Below are 20,082 nucleotides of genomic sequence, written 5' to 3'. Positions count from 1 at the left end.
CTGCTGTACTGGTAAGCCTTGTGCTGTCTGCCTGTGCTCTGTGCTGGAACAGATTGGGATGGTGGCAGGTAACACAAACACGTAAACATGCAGTTCATCTATTTTGAAAGAAGTAAGGAATTCCACATGACATTGAGAGGGGGTACTGTGGCAAAGTCACCCCAGGATGGCACCTCAGAAAGAAGTTTGTAAATTCAGGTATTGCAGAGAGTAACAAAAATACACTGTGCAGAAGCAAGGCTGTCTTAGTGATGGGCACAGTGACTGGACACATGCAACCTTTGACTTATGCTGGTACAAGAAATTTCTAGAAAAGTGACTATGGGTTTTAGAAGTCTCAAATTCACACCTATCCATTATATTCATCAAAATTATATATATATTAAATAGTAAATTGCCATAAACCATGGCATTATAATGCAGCCTTGTTTATACATTGACCAAGACAAACAGAACTGATGCGTGAATGGACATCTGTAAACAGATATCTATGACTCTTGCCTGAGTACTGCATTGTTACTTTTGAGATTTGACAGCTCTCATAAGAAAGTAACTTCACTGCTTATTAGTTGGATTGGGAAAAATATCCACTTTAAAAACAGTTGGCATATATAGTACTGAAGCCTCATGGTCAATGTTCAGTAAGCATAAGAGCACGAATGAGCTACTCTAACAAGAAATCATTCCTGCAAGAGGGATCTGCTGGGCAGTGAGTGGCAGAGATGAGTCTTCAAACTGCTGAGCCAGCAGAGATGCTCACGCCTCACCCAGAGCATCGCTTCCCTGTGTGATAATGGGAGTCATATTGTCTCTGAATCGTTGAAAATGACACCTAAAACTCAGTGTATAACTTGAATAGTCTTTGCTGATGTGACATATCATTTGCAGCAATCATGTAGTCCAGCTTTTCTTGCTACAGACCCTGCAGATAGTCCTTCCTGGGGCAGCAAATGTGACTTTTCTGCTGATCTTATGACTCTAGCGCAGGTTATTTGGGTATTACTGCCATTTTCTTACTTGTCTGTTCTCAAAAAGACTTCTGGTAGGTAGGAATTTTCCAGATTAGCTCATAGCTTTTGGCAAAAATTCTGTTCCCAGTGTATTAGAGAGTCTGTGCTAATGCAGGTAGAAGGGTGGGGTTAAAAGCTACCACATCAAAGTATTGGGACATCCGATAATTAGACCAAAGGTGTGTAACAACCTTCTCAGTTCTACGAGATGACAGTATGGAGCAGAGTAGTAAAGAAGTTAAAGAGTAAGTTCTTAGCAAAATATTACACTGCCATCCAACCTTTCTGCAGCAGTTTTATTTCAAAGAGTTGGTTGATCTCCAGAAACAGACAAAACATGTTGGCCTCAGCCTTCATTTGGCATCAGAAAACTATAATAGTTGTTGAATCATGCCTTGATTTAGTTAACTGTGACTTTGTCTTACATTGCTAGGACTGTCAGAGAAAAAAAATGTATTTTCTTGGCTGAATTTTGACTCCTTTTTGTGATTAAAATCTGAAAGCTGATTATGACTTTTCTTTACCTGCAGTTTAATGCTATTTCATTTGATGAATATTGCCTCTCATCTGCCCTGAATATTTTCCCCTGTGTCTCTCACTGTTGCCTGAGCAACCTGTTTTACCTTTAATCGGTGGGGCATTGCATTCAAAGCATACACAGTTCTCCTCAGTGAACTTGTACATGAGCTGTAACAGTTCATTCTTTGCAATTAAATTAGAACTGTAACAGAATGCAAGAAGAGAGATTTAATACATCTGTATGAATACAAATGTGTTTTGGAGTCAAGGAGATAAAGTAATTCTGCGCTAGGAATTAGAGCTTAGATTTACCACAGGACCGTAAAAAATCAAGGTAGTCCCTAGTACAGTCGTCGTTGCTGTTGCTCTCTTTCCAACATCATAGATAACAGAAAAAAAGGCTACTTTTTTTTTTTTTTGTGTAGACATGTCCTTGAAATACCACAGTTTGCTGCCTGCCTCCTAGCTCACACTGGTACAGGCATTTATTGGGGCAGTGTTGGAATAAATTAAAGAAAATGGGGTTGAATTACTCCACTGTAAAACAGAAAGTGTGAAAGGACTTCTCAAGTGTGCTCATCAGGCAGCTTTGCTGAGGCACAGATGAACTGGGAATTGGGGTGGCCTGAACAAATCCCTGAGTGGCAATACTGATTTTTTGTAGGTTCTCCCCGTCTCTGAAACTGCTAGTAAGGTAAGAGGGAGAATGAACCCTCTCCAAACAGAATCTTGAACTTTCTGTCCGTTTTGTTCAAAGAGCCTGGACTGTCAGCTGCACACAGGTATCATTGTGCCTGATTACTCTGTGGCATCATTTGTCAAGGCCACTTTCTATTTCTTGGCATCCTATCATTTCTCATGGAAAGCAATGTGATTTGGGGGCATGCTGACATTTAGGAAACTCAGAGCAATTGTAGTGAACAGCCAAATGGAATCTGTAAAACAGAAAGTTGTACAGTTTCACTCCAGGAGAATTGAAGAGTATTTTCTGGAACGTTACTGCTTTTTTCCTGACTGCAACCATGAAACATTTTACATTGCCACCTGCTGCTGGAGATAGGCACTGCCTTGCCTTTTAAACCTCACATACTCTGTTGTATCCTGTTTTTGAAGCACCACCAGCTTGTCACTCAGCCGGCCATTAGTATCCCACCTGAAAACACTGTAGATAATCAGGAAGGGAGTAAATGCCCACCCTTCACTGGAATTACTGGCTATCATTTTGGATTTGCAAAAGTAATGAATATTTAAGTTCAGCTCTTTGGGAGTGGAGCAATGCCTGGGAAGCCCAAGATGCAAGTTGCATCCATAGGTACAGGAAGGGAGTAGCAGCAAAATACCAGTTCATTCCAGCTAGGTCTGCTTCATGCAGAGACGACTGAGTGCTCCCACCAACCCTAAATTTTCTTCTCACCTGCAATATCAGAGTATCACTGTGCTCCTAAATTCACAAGGATTCTCCAAGTGAAGGTAACTTAATGCTGGAGGTCTATGTTACTGGACAGCCTGCTTGGTGAGGTCCAGACCTTGCCTGCAATGGTCATTCGTGTTCTCTGCACACAACTCTTCCCAAGCAGTGCCTGTCACCTAAAATAAAAGGAGTAGTACTGGGAGCTGTACACTGAGGGCATCTAGCCAATGACCACAATCCAGGTGTGTGACCTCCAGGCTGTGGGATCACATGGATCCTTACTGGAGTAAAACTATTATCTAGATGTGACAAAAACACACATAAAAAACCTGAACAAAAATACCCAACACCTTCTCGTGTTACAAAGCAGCCAGGAAATAGCAAACAAACACAGCCAAATCCTACAACAAAAACTTTACAAAGAAAATAAACACTCATACTCAGGATACAAAGTATATTCCACTAATAGCTTTTCCCTCTGGGCAAAGTATCCTCAAAACTTGTATAGAAGGTTCCTTTCAGGCATGGTTTTACTCATTACCTGACTTGGCTTTGAGACTTGCTAAGCTTTTGACCTATGGATATATCTGGTAACACTGAGGTACACAGGTTCAGTGCTCCCTTTGTGAAAACATTTCAGTTTGACGTGCTGCTGTGCTATTTCAGCACTAATTGGCTTCTGCAGGTGAAGTCCTAAATACTTTTTTTTTTTTAAAGTAACAGTAGTTTATTCCACCATAATGTTTCATAACTTCAAATAATGTTTAAGCTTACTTATCTCTTTTTAGAAAACCAACATGGCTAGGCCAGTATGAAGATAATATTGTGATTCATTTTTCCAGTATGCATGTTTTCTTTTTCTTCTTTATTTTTCTTTTTTTTTTAGCATGTGATTGCTCTCAGCCTGTCACGTCGCCTTGTTTAATTCAAAACGCATTTCTTGGCAGCTGTAGCAAATAAGCAATATTTCTCTTTTCATGTGCAAAGAAGAGACTGTGACAGGATAAGAAGCTTCTCCAATGTAAGTGACAGCCAGAGTATTTTTTTGAATTAAGATTAGGATAGGCAGAATGAAGGCTTCCTTGGATGAAAATGAACTCTTTCCATTAAGATCCAAAAATAAAAATCATGCAGAGTTGTTGTACTTCTGGAGAATATAGAAAACCATGGCAGACTGGTATTAAAATTATTGAAAATATTTCCATAAATCTTGTCGCATTTCAGTACTGTGCTTTGTTGAGGAAAATCCTACAACACCCTCTGTCTCAAATGCAGCCAGCCAAGCCTATACATCTTTAGTAATGATGACAGCACTTGCACTTTTGGAAAACAGGCCATTTATGTGAGTGCTTAAATACATGATTAAGAACACAACTTTAAGGCAATCCTATCTGTGACTGGAAAGCCTGTATTTCTGCGTTGGAGAGTCTCTCCTAAAATTCTCATCCTTAATGCTGCCCTTTGGATGTGTCCACTTGCTTATGTCCATGTGTAATCCTACTGGTGCTGCTGGGACTCAGTTTAAACCTGAGGGTGCAGTAAAGCTCATCCCACTGCACTGACTACATGTGTGGGGCTGCCTCACGTGAGGTTCCTGTAGTCCCAGCCACTGGCACGCTGGGAGCATTGTGGCTACTGTGGGTGATATAATAGGAGACTGAGGCACAGTAGCCCACCGTCCTCTACTAGCACTCCACTGCCTCTGCACCTGGCTCCCAGAGGTGAGCAGTGCATTTTTCCTGTTGTGTCACAGCGTGAGAGATGCGTCACTTGAAGTTGTGCACAATAATACCACCAAAGTTCCATCAGTCAAATATAGCAACTGAATTTGATGAGCATTTTTGTGCATAATGTAACATTTTGCAGCTTCTTGGCTACTCCCAACAATCTTCTGAATTCAAATTCATGCTGCCCATTGATTGCAAGGGGCATCTCTAATGGATGCTCACATGCCCTACGTCCTCTGGCCCCACGCCCCAGAAGCACTTAGACATGTTCCTGTGAGCTCCCTGGCTTGGCACTAGGCTGTCAGCCCTTGTCTGCATTGGAGTTGCTTACAGCAGTGTTAGAGGCCCCTGGCTGAGGATGCAGAGAGGGTCCAATGTTTGGAGTGGAGTCCCTGGAGCTCCCTTTCAGGCAGGTTTCATTAGAAAGAGAAGACCCACGTGCACAGCGAAGCTCAGTGCAGAGACGGGGTGCCATGCTAACTTTATCAGGATGGAGCTAGATGGATTTTGAGTTTCCACAGACCCTGAGCAAATGGGTCCCTTTGGGACAGATATTTACAGAGCCTTCCCTATGTGCTTATCAGGATTGCTGATAGAACTCAGCTTCACACCATGAATTATTGTCACAAAGAGGACTTCTGAAGACTACTCATTTAAGATGTTAATGCAGAGCTGTCTCAATATCATTCACAAGAGATAAACATGAATTAAACACTAGAAACCATCCTGAGATTTGTTGGCAGTAGTTGTTCTTCCTTTAAGATTCTCAACAGTAAATAGGAAAACCTATTTTCATTCCAGACTCAGAATTGGTGGCAATATTCAGGCCTTGCAGACAAACTGAAATGACCATTGAAGACATGAAAACCAAGAGATAAAGATACAGGCCATGATGGGATGGTGGACTTATGTATGCAAGAAGAATTCTTGCTAGTTTTTAGATAGCCCGAAGCAGAAGTATTTATTTGAAGTGACCATTACTTAGAAGTAATCAAAACCCAGATAGCCCCAATACTGTAAATGGCTACCCATAGCTGAAAAATAACATGCTGCAGAATACAGAGCAGTGAGTTATGTTGTATCACTTATGCAACAATTTATGTATGTGTTTTTTCCCCCGTAGTAGTGTGCAGTGTGAATATGTTACTCAGACCACTAACTACAGTAGAATATAGTATTTCTTTGGTCTAAAAATATTACCACTGAGACCAGTTGATATTAAAAAAATTCCTCCCAATATCCAACCTCTGAATTTTTTAAAAAAAATAAAAGCTAGACGAAGCCACCTCTGAAACACCTTTTGGTGAGTCACCATGGAAATTACAATAGTTTCCTTAATATTATAAAATATATTACAGGGAGATAAAGGAAGTTATACTTCATCTGTGTGTGATAGGTTTTATTTTTTTGATGCCAGATGAAAGGAGTCTCTTTGGCAAGAAAATGGTAATCTCTTGTTGTTGCACATAGATCCAAATTGGAAATTATGACACTTCTCCCTGCTTTCCTAAAGCAAAGAAAATAATTCAGAAGCACAGGCAGACAGTGCCTTGGAGTTTTTTATGTGCTGGGTGGCTGATTCTGCTTGTCACAGCAGAAATAGAATCTCCATTTAGCAGTACAGAAAAACAACTGAAAAAAGACCCAATTCTTGTCCTCCCTGAAACCCCAGCAAAATTCCAGGAGATGAGAGATGAGATATAATAATGAGATCCATTTTTTTTAATATATGTTACTGAAAAGAACTGTCAGAAATCTGGCACCCAGACAGTGTGAAATCAGAACAAAAACAAATCTAATCAACCTTCAGAGTAACTGCCCAAGTCCAAAAAAAGCAAACCAACAGATTGTGTACAAAAGGCAAGGTTACAGACGAGACCAGTCTGCTCCTTTCTGTGCCTGTTGCTGTGTTGACTCGTGGGATGTTTACAGACTGACTAGGAGTGAGTGGATTGAATAATGCATTCGATGAACAGCATAAATATTTTTGCTGCTCAGCCAGCTGGATGGTAACCAACCTATTAATATTTAGTTGATGAATATTCACCCATACAGATGTTTTCATTGGTCTAAGTGCTCTGGCATAAGTGGATAGCTCTTCTCCACACCGTGTTGAATTCTGAAATATCTGAGGAAAATAAGCATTTAAGGTGACAATGAGAAATTATCGGTGAGATTGGAAGAACCCCTTTCAGCATGTTGCAGGTATGTGGAGTAATGTGCCAGCTGTCCTCAAGTTTCCAAGGTGTGCCAAGTGACCTTAAGGGTGTGCTGGCGATAGACATCTTCTTCCTTTCAAACAATGGCCCAGACAGTGGCTACTGATGATACTGGAGATCCACACAGGAAATAGAGAAAATAGTGTGAACAAACATAGGCAAGGTAGCAGTGTAAATGAGGCAGGAGAAGATAAATTTCAGACAGACATAAGAAAAAGATGTGAGAAAATATGTACTTCAGAGACAAATGTGCTAAACCAGGATTGCACAAGGCATAGGTCCTTCCTCTGTTCTTGAAAACATGAAATTGAATAGGAGGAATTCTTTGAACCTTACTTAAAAAAATTAAAAATTCTTTAAATTCTAATGAGGTATGGTATTATAATTACTTGTTATTCATGGTAAAGCAATACTATCAATGCTAAAAGTGAGAGTCTGTTATTGTACAGAGTGTGTCTGGAGAATGCAAATGTTCTTGGTCTCAGTGTTTGCCTACTGAATAGAAAAAACAGGTGCAGGGTTGGGAGGAAGGTTTATGAAACATGAGGAGAATAAACACTTTGATCCGAGCCAAGTCATGGGTTGAGAGGTGTTTCCTCAACCATATAAAGGAAAGGCAGGGACAAAAGAATTTCTTGGGCAGACACAGGCAGACCCTTTTCTCAGGAAAAGACAGCTGTGGGGTGTTGAACGCTGGGGTAGCACGTAGGTGTCAGCATGGTTTAGATAAAAAACCTTCATCTAGGCCTCCTGAGCTGTGTGGTCACCTCATGTCAGCATGCACAATAATAACCTGCACTGGAAATCAGTGGGGAACCTTCTTAGAAATGCTTTCATGTAAAACAGCAGAAGGAAAATCAAATAACTGTGTAATTTCTGTGCAATTCTTCTCCGAAATGGAGTTTTCTCTCAAGGTAACCTCTACTTCTGTTATCACCTTCATTCTGGGTAGCTGACTTTGCCACTACTGGTGTTTTGATTTGTCTCCATTCTTCCTACATCATGTCTCTCAATTTACTGCCACTGACATCAGATTTCCAAGTATTTTTGTTGTCATTCCAAATCCCCAAGTGTGACAGTATCCTCAACACTTCATACACTGCCTCTTTCATTTTCTGGCATTTCATGCTTTCCCTCAGCACAGTCAGTCTTTGGGCTACCATGTCCCTCAGCTCTGAGAGGGACAGATGAAACCAGAAGCCGCTGTAACTCCCTTAATCACTGCTGTATTATAAGAGGGGTGGAAAAGCTACTGGGGGTGAGGCAACAAGAATGCTTCTTTTATGTTCTTCCTGTCTGTCTGCTGGTTTATGCTCTATACTTCAGCTTCAGAGATGCTAGAGCAGAGAGGCCAGGACGTGGAATGGGTTCTGTCTTAATCCCTCTTCTTCTGATCTCAACTTCTGTTCATGATTCAGTCAAATGCCTGAGATTTTAACTAGTAACCAAGCCTGGATTCTTCATTTCAAGGGAATCCTGGATCTGGCGTGTTTCAGCTTACAGCAGCAGTAACCCACCTCCTGTTCACTGGTGTTTCTACTCTCTTCCTTTCCAGAGTCTAAAGCAAGCTGCAGATTAGGTCGGTCTGCATCCACATCAGGTGTGCCTCCTCCCTCCGTGACACCACTCAGGCAACCCAGTGACCTTCAGCCGAGCCAGGTACCATCGTTAGCCAATCGTGAATGACTCCATGTGCTGCAACATGCCAAATGTTTCTCACCTCTGTGTCTGTCATTTGTTACAGTAAATGATTTTTTTGGGTTTTTGTCTTTATTTTCTGTGCTTGTGCGTGCATCTGTGTGTGCGCATCTCCCATTGGCAATGAAATTCCACTGGCCACAGCCAGCAGAATTTTCTTTGCTCTTAATTCCTTATATCTTTTTCTGTCTTCATTCTGTAATATAAATGTAGTAAAACTGTACTGTATGAACTGTCTGGGCTTTTTATTTTTTCATGTTTTCTGTACTTTTTTACTGTCTTGAAATTTATCAAACTTTGATAAATTTAATTTATGTTTTTATGTAAATTTCTTTTAAATGTCTTGTCTAGAGCACTTACACCAATGTTTGTCAATGACTTGTACATACTTGACTTCTGCTCAGTTATCCTTTAATATTTGTGCCAGTCTCACATTTGGTTGGAGCTTAATGCATGATTGTATTACACTGTGATTTATCACTGTCCTGAAAACTGCTCTTACAGCAAGTGATTTTGTTTAGTTAAGGCAGCTAGCCTCTCTTCAGCTATAGACCATGTAATGCTTACAGGACTATTAAATAGTCCACTGTAGTTATACTTATTGTATATTATTAGGAATCAGAAAAACTAATCAAAGGGGCAACATCTCCTTTTATCTTAAACAGAGATACTTTTTTTTTTCCTCATCAGAAACAAAACTATCACACAGAAAGAAATGGAAGTGTTTGAGTTTGGCAAGTTTCTCCAATAGAGAGAAAATGGAAAAGAAATAAAGACATGGGAAACCTATACTTACCTTTATTTTATATGCTAATACTGATATTGTAACATTTTGTTGCACAGACCTGTATTATTGGTTTGACAGAACTAACTGAGAGTAGCAACTGAGAGAAGAGGTTTCGCTTAAACGTAATGTGAATGCCTTCTGTCAAAGCACTCTGGTATCACGTCACTCGTATGTGCAGGCCCTCACATCACTGCATACGTGGGGGGGTGTATGTGTGCACAAGGACACATGAACATATATGTATTTATGTGCACATGCATATATGTATATGCACACACACAGGCACTCTTATTTAGATGGCGAGTTTTCAGGGAATTAGTCCCCAAAATACTACTGAACGTCTGTGAGGTTTGAGTGGAAAACTCCCTGAGGACTGCTTTGCAATAATCACATATTTGCATTATTTGTAGCTGGGCGAGTTGCTTCTATAAGCAACTTATCCAAAGTAAAGACCATAAGAGTAAGGTTGATTTACTCACTCCAGACAGCCAGCTACTTGTTAGGAAGGTAATATTTAGCCAGCCTAGTCCATAGAGGTTACCATTCTGTAACCTGTATGAACTGATGCTATTGTATTACTTCTGAGCACTGCCGGACACGAAGCCTGACAGAACCATGCACATTTCTAAAGCATGTTGTACATAAGCAAATCAAATCCATAATGGATATTCAAAGTGACGGCCCATTTAAATAACACGTCAAGTGTTCCTTCATCTAAGGAAGAAATTAGGGTAATTGCACTTCCAAAGGTTTTCAGTGTCCCAGTGTTCATGTAGTATATATTTTTGATTAAATGGGTCTTACAGCGGAGATGATGCTTTGCTGTTTACTCAGTGGGAAAGGCACCTTGGGTGTTTTGAAGGGATTTCAGTCTCTCATTTATACTAAGAACTAAACAATAAGCCTTGAAAGCAGAAGCTGATGTGATAGAAGAGATAATGAGCCTCTTAGAAGCTGCGGCCAGAGTTCACTGAAGCTGTGGAGGGAAAATCCACCTCAATTCATACAGAAGAAAGGAACAAAGATGATAAGAAGAATTTTCAAGTGACTGTAGGAGGGTGATCTTGTTAATTGAATAATGTATGGTATGGTCATGACTTCACGAAAAACAAGAAAAACTAGTGCAAGCTTTCCCTCCTTAAGTCTTCCCTTCAAGTTGACAATATCTTACAGTCCATCTATTATGTTGCCATTTGTTATGATAACATCATTTTTAAAGGTGTTGATTTAACCTTGATTTCAGTGGAATGGCAGAAGTCCGATTACCTCCGGCATATAAAAACATTACTTTGATTGTCCTCTTTCAACACCTATTCCATCCAAACGAGCAAATAATCTGTGAGGGGTGAAATGTGTTTCAAATGGCTGGGTTGTTAGCCCATCCTCAATCTGACAGATTGTGGCATACAGGGTATCTATTTTCGTGTGCTGTGGCTATTGATTGTATTGATACTGGTTTCCTTAACCACATTGTAGCAGTTAGACTTTCCAAAAGATTAAAAGGATGTATTGTGTTATCCACCTCTTTGTCGATCAGATGGATGCAGCTGACATTCATACAGGGATTCAAGATCTGGGAAGGGCAGATGGCTGTGAATTGGTTTTCTCAAATCTTCATGGATACCAAGCTGATGGTTTTCAGAATGTTTAATTTGGGGAAAACATTCTGGAACTGAGTTCTCAAAGCCTATTGTTTTTAAAACAATAATTCAAAGTGGTGAGGATGTTTAGTAACTAAAAATAGATTTGATCTAAGGAAACCTATATAATATTCCAATCAAATATTGGCTAACTATGTAAGTATTGACATTAAATCCCCTATGCCTTATTTTCTTATTTCTTGTTTGCTTATTGATGTAGGAATTGTGAGGAGTAACCAGTGAGTATTCACAGAACTTATTTATGGTGTATTGATGGTAAGCATTAGAGGGATCACTTATAAATAAAAAGAAAGGGCTTATGATCAGAGAAGAATTATGTAGCTGGTCTCTGATGGACAATACTTTAAAAATTCTGAAGGTAGTATCAGAGAACAGTTACCAGCATGCTGAGCCAGATAGAGAGCCTGCCATTCTGTCCTTAGTTCTGGGAAATGGGGAGAGCATTTGGAAAGAACTGATTGCAGGAAGCAGCCTTGGATGAAATCCTGAATTGTCTCAATTTAAACTGAAAGACAAGCATAAGTTTATCTTGGAACTGAATTTATTGATTTTGAAAGGACAAAGTTTAAGAAATTAAGGAAGTAGCAGAGGAAGTCAGGTGGGGAGCTTGGAAGTGTAGTATGGCAGAAGCATGAAACACTTTTGAGCTACAAAAGTAGCATATAGCCGTATTTCCTAATATTCTTAATATAAATATCCTAAAGAGAGGAGTTTAAATAGCAGAGAAGCATTCTAGATATCACCTATTGCCTTGTAAAGAAAGGAAAGAAGGAAGAAAATGTTAAAGGTGCAGGAGCAGGTCATGCTCATGCGCCAAACAATGAACCAGTGGGGAAGATGACCTGCCTATCTGAACAGAGTTTTAGCTGGAATTCAGGAAAATAGGAGAGTTTATGAAGTTTGAAAGAAGAGACAGGCAACTCAGGAGGAGAAGGGTGTCATGAGGTTATGCAGGGAAAAAAATCAGAAGGGCCAAGGCCCAACTAAAACTTAATCTGTTGACTGCCATAAAAGACAGTAAAAAATGTTTCTGTAAATACATTGGAAACAAAAGGAAGGCTAAGAAGAATCTCCATCCTTTATTGGCTGTGGAAGGAATCATAGTGACAAAGGATGATGAAAAGGCTGAGGTACTTAATACTTTCTTTGCCTCAGTGTTCAGTATTAAGACCATCTGTTTTCTGGGTACCAGCCCCCTGAGCTGGAAGGCAGGGACAGGGAGCAGAATAAAGCCCCTATAATCCAAGGGGAAATGGTCAGTGAACTGCCACACCACTTAGATGCACATATTAGGATACAATGTGTTTATATTAGGAAAAATTTCTTCACAGAAAGAGTTGTCAAGCAATGGAACAGGCTACCCAGAGAAGTGGTTGAGTCCATCCTACCATCCCTGGAGGTATTTAACAGATATATAGATGTGGCAGGGGACATGGTTTAGTGGTGGACTTGGCAGTGCTGTGTTAATGGTTGGACTTCATTATCTTAAGGCATTTTATAACCTAAGTGATTCTGTCATTCTATAAAGATTCTCTGGTGTTCACGGAAAGCTTACAGGGAATGGAAAAATACTCTAGAAAGTACAGCAAGTTATATCTTAGAGATAAGAAATGTCTGACTAACATTAGAGTTAGTAAAAGTCCATTTGTGTTTGGCCTTTATATGGGAATGAAAACAGTCTTTTTTAGTCAAGTAAACGTCTTTTGTAGCCATCTAAGTGGATAGAGAACAGTAGAATTTAACCACATGTGAGGTTTATAAAGTACAGTAAACATCATGGCCCACAGATGCCCCAATAAATAGCTGCTCACCCATATTGCTGGAGCCTCTGTGTTGGTGCCTGAGGCTTCTGTACCAGGTATGGTCAGGTGTTTGCCCCTGTAGTGGTATATGCTCAGTCCTGTCAGGGGACCCCCACAGTGAACAAAACTGTTCATTTGCATAAAGCAAGTAGGATTTGGAGTCACAGGCATCACTGTGATATGGTTTCCTTGGCATCCTATCATTCTTCACAACATCACCTCAGGGTAACAAAGGATTACATTCTGTCGATGGGCTCAGACATTCCTGTCGCACACAGGATTCATGTGCACTGAGCATGTCTGTCACAAAAGAAGAAAATGTTGCAAGCAAGCTGGGCTGTGGAAGTCCCTCTGCTGGAGAGCAGAGCATCTCACATCCAGAGTTCTAATGTACATAAAATCATCTCTAGGTCATTGCCATGCTTCTCTAAAACAGTCTTCAGGACAGCAAAAAACCCACTGATTTCCATTTTAAGAAAAAAGAGATGATATAACTATACGGATTTTTTTCTGCAAATGAATTTGCAGAAAGTGAGGTTCATTTTCATTAAGATGTAGACAGTGATTGGAAAATCCCCTGTACTAAGCTGCATAGCAGCACAGTAGTGCATGTTTATAACAAAGATCCATGGCCTGAAGGAAAACACAGTCTTTGAAAACAAAACTGCTGATAGCTAGAGTTTGGTATTTAAGCTTGTCTGCAAAACGGAGCCTATTTTCAAACAGATTTCTACAAATCTGTGTACCTTATCTGCAAATGGGCAGCCTCTCTTCGTGCTGCCTATTATTTGCCTTTCAGTGGCCAGACAGCACTGTGCTTTTCTAAGGTATGCTATCTTAATTCTGAGGATGTGTATGCCTCTTAAAGTCTGGTGTCTTCTTGTGGGGAAAACCGGGCAGTGATATCTAGCTCCAATTTAAGCAAGAAAAGAAGATTTAAACTTCGCAGTGATGATCAAAGTAAAACCCAGAAGCCATGCTGAGATTAGAAGGAATAACTCAGGAGAGGGAATGAAGATACATGGACAGTTATGACTTATGGAGTTTCAACGTGCATTGAAGGAATGAAGAAAAAGCTAGAAAATATATCAGCATCAACACTGAATTTTTTTGTGGCTTATTTGAAAAAAAAAAAAAAAGTGCAGCTCAGTTCATTACTTCTGTGGTATCTACCTGAGCCTTCAGCAAGTTGAGATAGTACTTTTCTTTCCCCATATGACCTACCTACCTCTTGAGTATTCCAAATCAGGGGTATAATACAGCTTCCCCATTGATGGTATGAAGAGAGGTGCCTTTAGAGCTGCTTGTCTGTTCCCTTGGACAACCTGGTAATTCAATGAATTAACCTGGAAAGCTTGTTGGGATCATTCCTGCCCTGTGTGTGTTAGAGGCTCCTGGACAGATAACAGTCACTATGATTTCCATTGCTGGTTTGTAGGCATTTATAGGTTTTCACACTCCATCCGTGGGCACTGGGAGAAACAGTATGGTTGTGGCTGGATCCTGCTGAAAGGTACTCTTTGAAACGACACACTTTTGGCACCTTCCCTCCTGCCCAGGGGAGTAGCCTTGGCAGTGGTGCTGGGAGAGGCTGGTGTGTGGTACTGGTGTTTGACCTCACTGACGGAACTGTGTCCCACTGGCCTGGGACAGGTGTCATGCATGTCGAGGTGTGTGAGCAAGGACAGGAGGGAAGCCCCCCAGTATTGTTTGGGTCCATGCTGGAGGGGGCCTGGGCAAAAATGCACTTTAGTAGCTGTTCAAAATGAACAATTTGGCTGATGCAAAAGGATTAGGGAAAGTTTTGTTTATCCTAGAGCCAGGGAAGAGAAGCTGGGTGCTACCGGAGCTTTGACCCCATCCCACTATGGACAGGCAGGCTCAGCCCTGGGCTGAGAGGGGGCCAGGCCCAGTCCACCAGCCCACCCTGCCCAGTGCAGCCCACTCCATTCCACCAGGGCATCCCACATCCCAGATCCTGTACCTGCAAGGAGGGCAGTGGCACACTGCCCTGGGCTGGGAAGGCAGGGAGGAAGGGAGAAGGAGGAGACTTGCTCCAGACTCCTTTATTAAGTCCCCATTCTTCCACACAACAGCTTAGATAACATTTTGTTTAAGACTCAGGATTTCAGTGCCAACCAAAATGCAATCAGAAGGCACACAATGAAAAAAAAATTCTAGCATTAAAACTGATGTGAGGCCTTCAGGGCAACTATTATTTAATTTTGTACTCCATCTGAAAAATCCCAAACACCTATTCTAATTGTTCCATTTTAAAACAAAATCATGATGGAAGGGAAATACAACAAAGAAAAAGCTGAGGTACATATTTGGCTGCTTTCCACATGCTCAGTAGAGCAATACCTTGTAGTTTAAGTGCAGTTTAAGGTCATTGTAAGAAATATACAAACTTTAGAGGAATAATTTAAAATTGAATTTTGACAAGTACTGAGCATTCTTCAGCAACACAGCTACGTATTTGTCTCATGTCTAAGTTAATTAATAACTCTAAATTGGGTCAACTAAATATCACAAGCAAGGCTCGTAATGTCTCTAGCCTTAGTTGTGTATATAAAGCATATTGTATTCTTTGTATGCCTTGTAAGCATTGTGGTCACCCTGTAATTAATGAATGCAAGGAGGGTAAATTGTTACCATTATGGCTGTAATTATTTTTGAAGGCACCTAGATAAGGTACTTTTCCAATGAATTGACATTATCATGCTTTAGTTGGCAAATGTGCATCTGAAAGCAAATACTCTGTGAGCATAAACAAAGCATCTGTGCTCTTCTATTGTTCTCAGCTTAAAGTTGCCATTTTCCCCAGCAGTAGTGTACAAGAGTTCAAAGAGTCAGCAAACACCCTGCAGTTGTCAGGCACTGTAGCAGAGCTGGGTTCCTGATTGCTGCAGTTAATGAATTCTGCTGCTGAGAAATGAGCACCTATAAATTAGGATTCACTGTTTCATATCTGATCACAGTAGTCTTTTTTTTAACTTTCGTTATACATAAGAAATACAGTCATTGCACGTAGATGGAGAACTCTGTGGACTGAAGTGCTCCTTCATCAAGTTTGAATGCTAGGGAAATGGTAACACAAAAAATAAAAGTGTTCTAGTAAGAGAACTTGTATGTGTTACATAGCATGAACCCACGTCAGTGCTCAGGACTGTAAACCTTTGCTAGATGCACTCCTTGATGAATCTCAAACTGGAACTAACATCAAACTCTGGTGATTCTGCTATTGTAGCTCTTGTAATGCACAAGGATTTGCAATGAAAGATCCAGCTTCTAACATGCTTGGTCTCTTCACCAAAGGGAAAAAAGATCCCCTTGGGCTGCTGGTTAAAGATCTCAGGGGGAAGACCGTCCCACATTTGCATTCAAAGGGTGTATCTAACTACTGTGCTAATTACCACTTTGATGTGACTGTCCCTCTTTTCTCCTCTAATTTTCCAAAGTTCTGAAAGTCTATTGTGTGTTTTGGACATAGAATAGCAAAACATATGAAACAATTCATGGAACAGTGGCAATCGTTTTCTTCTCCCTATGTGTAAATGCCAAGTGTTCCCCTACAAGCCAGTGCAATGCCTCTGAGACGTCTGTTTCTGTGCTCCTGGAGCCAAGGTTATGGTTGTTCCTTTTTGATACTTGATCTTTTTCTTTATTCAAAATATATGTCCACTGTGTGGGAAGAGTCCCATACCACTCACTCTGTAATCAGAGCCCTATGGGGTTTTGGTTTGGACTTTCTATACACTATTTATTACTTTAGATGGAAGCTTCTATTTTTGCCAGAGAAACTATTCGCTTAATGGGACTTAATTGCTCCTTATGTTTAACCATCCCATTTAATAAGGCTTGGGATAGTCACTGGATCCAAAACTTTCTTAATGTTGGACACCAGGATCTACCACAATAATGATTGCAGTGTTGTCTAAAAGTCACAGTCATAAATAAGGTCCCTATGTTGGTAGACAATATGTGTAGAACAAAGACTGTTCTTACCCCAAGGATTTGCAAGGTCAGTGTAATAGATGAGAAGGCAGTTGCAGGTGTGAGTAGACTGGTGTGAGGGTCAGGAATTGTTTAAGGTTTGGTTTTTGTGAAATTAGAAAGTGCAAAAACTGTTTGAAGTGCAATCTACTGTATCTGTGACAGTGATTTTACATAGTTTTATATGTCACCGATACAATGAAATGCTTTTGAATGTCTAAAAGCAGAAAACAAGGTACATTTTATGGGACACTTTCCAAATGACGTCTCTCTCTCAAATGGCCCTCTCATGGAGAAGTCCTGCTCCTCCAGTGGAGAAGTCTTTGGTGTCTGTGTAGGTGAAGAAAAAGGAATGTGGGCATAGACTGATTCTTGTGGATGTAAGTTTTGCAAATAGCTGGGAGGAGGGAAATCCTCTGGGTCCTACCTGGGAGGATGGACAGCCATGGAAGAACCCACAATGGGGTACAGAGAGAAGCCCCTGGCACAGGCACTACACTGATGGGACAGGGGTCAGCTTTTACCTTGAGATGATGTCTGGATTTGACCAGTGTGTGGCCTGAGGGTATTTGAAAACCTGAATCACTCAGGGCTGTAGGATTTTACTTTCTTGTTCAGGCTGCATGTTCATAAGCGTCAGGGATGAAACACGCTGACTGCCACGACCTCGAAAGAAGTTCCAGGGCATGAGGCATGAGCTGTGTCCTACAGCATCACACAGTTGTCTGGGGAACTTGCACTGCTAAGAACCTGTGAGAGTCTGGACTTCCGAATACGCTTTTGTGCCTTTCTAAAGTGCAGCAAAGCCCCATGCCCACGAGAGGGAGCAGTTGGATTACTTTACACAGTTCTGGGGTTTTTTCCTGCAAAGACAAATCTCTTGCACACAAAAGCAAAATTCTGCTGTCGTCAGTCCAGCTAAATATGCTGTCAACATTTTGGATGAGAGTAACAAGAAGAATGTTAATGCTTTGGGGAAGGCTCCACATTGCATTGTGTTGAGTTTCAGCTTGAATCTGGTCTTACATAATAAGTGCACGGGTCCAAAGCAGTGCAAATCGTTTCTGAATATGCAAACTGCAAATAAAGAATGCTTATTAAAAAAAAAAAAAAAAGAAAGAAAGAATGAAAAGAAAATGCAAACCTTGAAGTGGATGGAATTGCCACATCTATCATCCCTCACCTCCAAGGCACTCTTGACTGATTGGCTTGAGAAGCAAATGTGTCAAAGCTGTCTTCTGCTGGCAGACAAGTCTCCTGTTGGTCCCAGCATCTTTTCTTCCCATTCAGCTGGGTTGGTTGTGCAGCAGAAGCAGGTCAGTGCATTGCTGGGTCCTGCTTTGCCAGGACTCTGATTTCAAAGTGCCTGCCCAGTGGCCTCGCATCACCGAAGCAGCCTCTGGTTCCCAGTGCGGGGAATGCCAGGCAGAGGTGGATCCGAGCATATGCTGCTGTTGTGGCTGGTCTCAAGGCCCAAGCCTGGCTTTGGTGGCTCTCTCCTTCTCTGTACAGCTCAGTAGCATGGTCTTTAGGCACAAAATAGATGTGTTGGAGAGAAGCAGTAGTGGGTGAAAGCAGGTCAGCTGTAGAAAACAGAATGCCACAGCAAGAGGGTGTCAGGCATGGAAATGGAGTGACTGGTCTCTGAGCACCAGACCCAGAGTCTGTCTTCATGCCTTTCCTCACTCTCGAGTGCCAGCGTGGCTGCCACTATTTCGGCTGTAATTGAAGAGAGGGGTAGGAAGAGTATTCCATTCCTTTACTCTGATCTCTTCGTATTCTTGCATGAACTTTGTAAGCTTACCAGCAGAGTAAAGAAAGAGGTGAGATCCCTCACAGAAGCTGTTGAAACCTTTCAAATATAACAATATTCTGACAAAGAGTGAAATACAGTACTTGTGAGGTTTTTCACTTCCTGCTTTCACTACCGTCTTTACCAAGTTGTTTCTCAGATTGGGAGTTACAGTTTCTTTAAAAGACACAGGACAGGCATAAGAAGATCTCACCTGCATGGTCTGTGGTTTCAGGGGGTTGTTATGATGCTTCTGTTTTTGGTAGGGTTGAGATGGTGTGTTTCAGCACTTTGAACAACAGAGAGATTTATGGGGAAAGGTGCTGCAGCCAATGCAGCACAATGCAGGTGGTTATTCCCTGGAAGGTGATATACCCTCCAGAGCCCCCAGAGGTTGGTGAGAACTGTGTGCTTCTGCAGCCTCAGGGCTCAAATATGGGGCAACAGTCAAGCATGGCCTCTGCACTTGGACCTTTCTTTTGAGAGTCAGACTTGAGTACAGGCATGTAGAGTGGCATATATAGAAACTAATATTTCCAATAAAATACTTATGCAGGTCAATGAGATGGAGAGATACATGCCTTGAAAATCTTCTATAATTATTGACCAAGTGTGCCTGAGCTGTGACTCTTTTGGCTCAGTGAATCAGTGAGATCACTGTCCTGCCTACTAGAAGAAACTAGAAATTATTTGGAACTTCTTAATCTCATTTTTAGTGGATCTAACAGCATTGTATATGGTTCTACTAATAATAGGTAACAAGTTGCAGTAATACTAAACAAATATATAATACCATTTATGTGGAATAATTTCAGTCCAAACATGAATAAGTTGCCTATAAAGGAATTTGATTCAGTAGCATTCCTTTCTCTTCAGGGAATCTCTCTTTAAGGCGTTTCTCATAAATTTGCTTATTCTCTCTTAGAACTTGTAAATTCACTTCAAAACTTGTTCTGAGACTTTTGTGTGCAAACAATTAGTTTAGTCACAGTACCAGAACAATAGCAATTGCTAAGTTTATTTCAAATGGTCTTGCAACCACTATTGAAGACATTGTGCCTTGGTTAAAAAAATTATTTAAAAAAACCCAGAAGCATGCAATTTCCTTTTTCCCCCTCCCCTTTTCTGTGTGCATTTATGTTTAACTCAGGGCAAGAATTTTATAATATTCTTAAAGGAAAAGATAGAAATAAAAATGGCATGAATTCATGAAAGCATGGGTTTATATATAGGCATTCTCTGTAAATGAACCAAACATTCTGTATCCTAGGTAGAACAACCTTTTTGTCTGCTCATACGCATTTCAGTTGCCTCCACGCACTCCCACTTGTCCTCCTTTTTTGGTATATGAACTGAATGTATTGTTCCATGTTTCTGTTTGAACTGTGTGTGCCTGATGCATAAAACACGACAAGGAAGGGCGAGGTCGTCCCCACCGTCTGCATTCAGTCACAAACCAT

At 40.9% G+C, this 20,082-nt stretch overlaps 1 protein-coding gene across 5 annotated transcripts in view; it reads left to right on the top strand.

Annotated features, from left to right (window-relative positions):
• Positions 1-20,082, top strand: part of NYAP2 (neuronal tyrosine-phosphorylated phosphoinositide-3-kinase adaptor 2) — a 135,895-nt gene that overhangs the window by 99,472 nt on the left and 16,341 nt on the right. For all 5 annotated transcript variants that reach the window (XM_027650570.1, XM_027650572.1, XM_027650571.1 and 2 more), the window contains one exon: positions 8,442-8,545. In XM_027650570.1, coding sequence (XP_027506371.1) covers positions 8,442-8,545 — 104 coding nt within the window. The remainder of the gene's footprint in view (positions 1-8,441; positions 8,546-20,082) is intronic.

The sequence above is a fragment of the Corapipo altera genome, unplaced genomic scaffold (genome assembly GCF_003945725.1).
Source record: "Corapipo altera isolate COAL_440 unplaced genomic scaffold, ASM394572v1 54, whole genome shotgun sequence".
In the NCBI taxonomy this organism is placed as follows: Eukaryota; Metazoa; Chordata; class Aves; order Passeriformes; family Pipridae; genus Corapipo; species Corapipo altera.
This window is presented reverse-complemented; position numbering and strand designations above follow the sequence as displayed.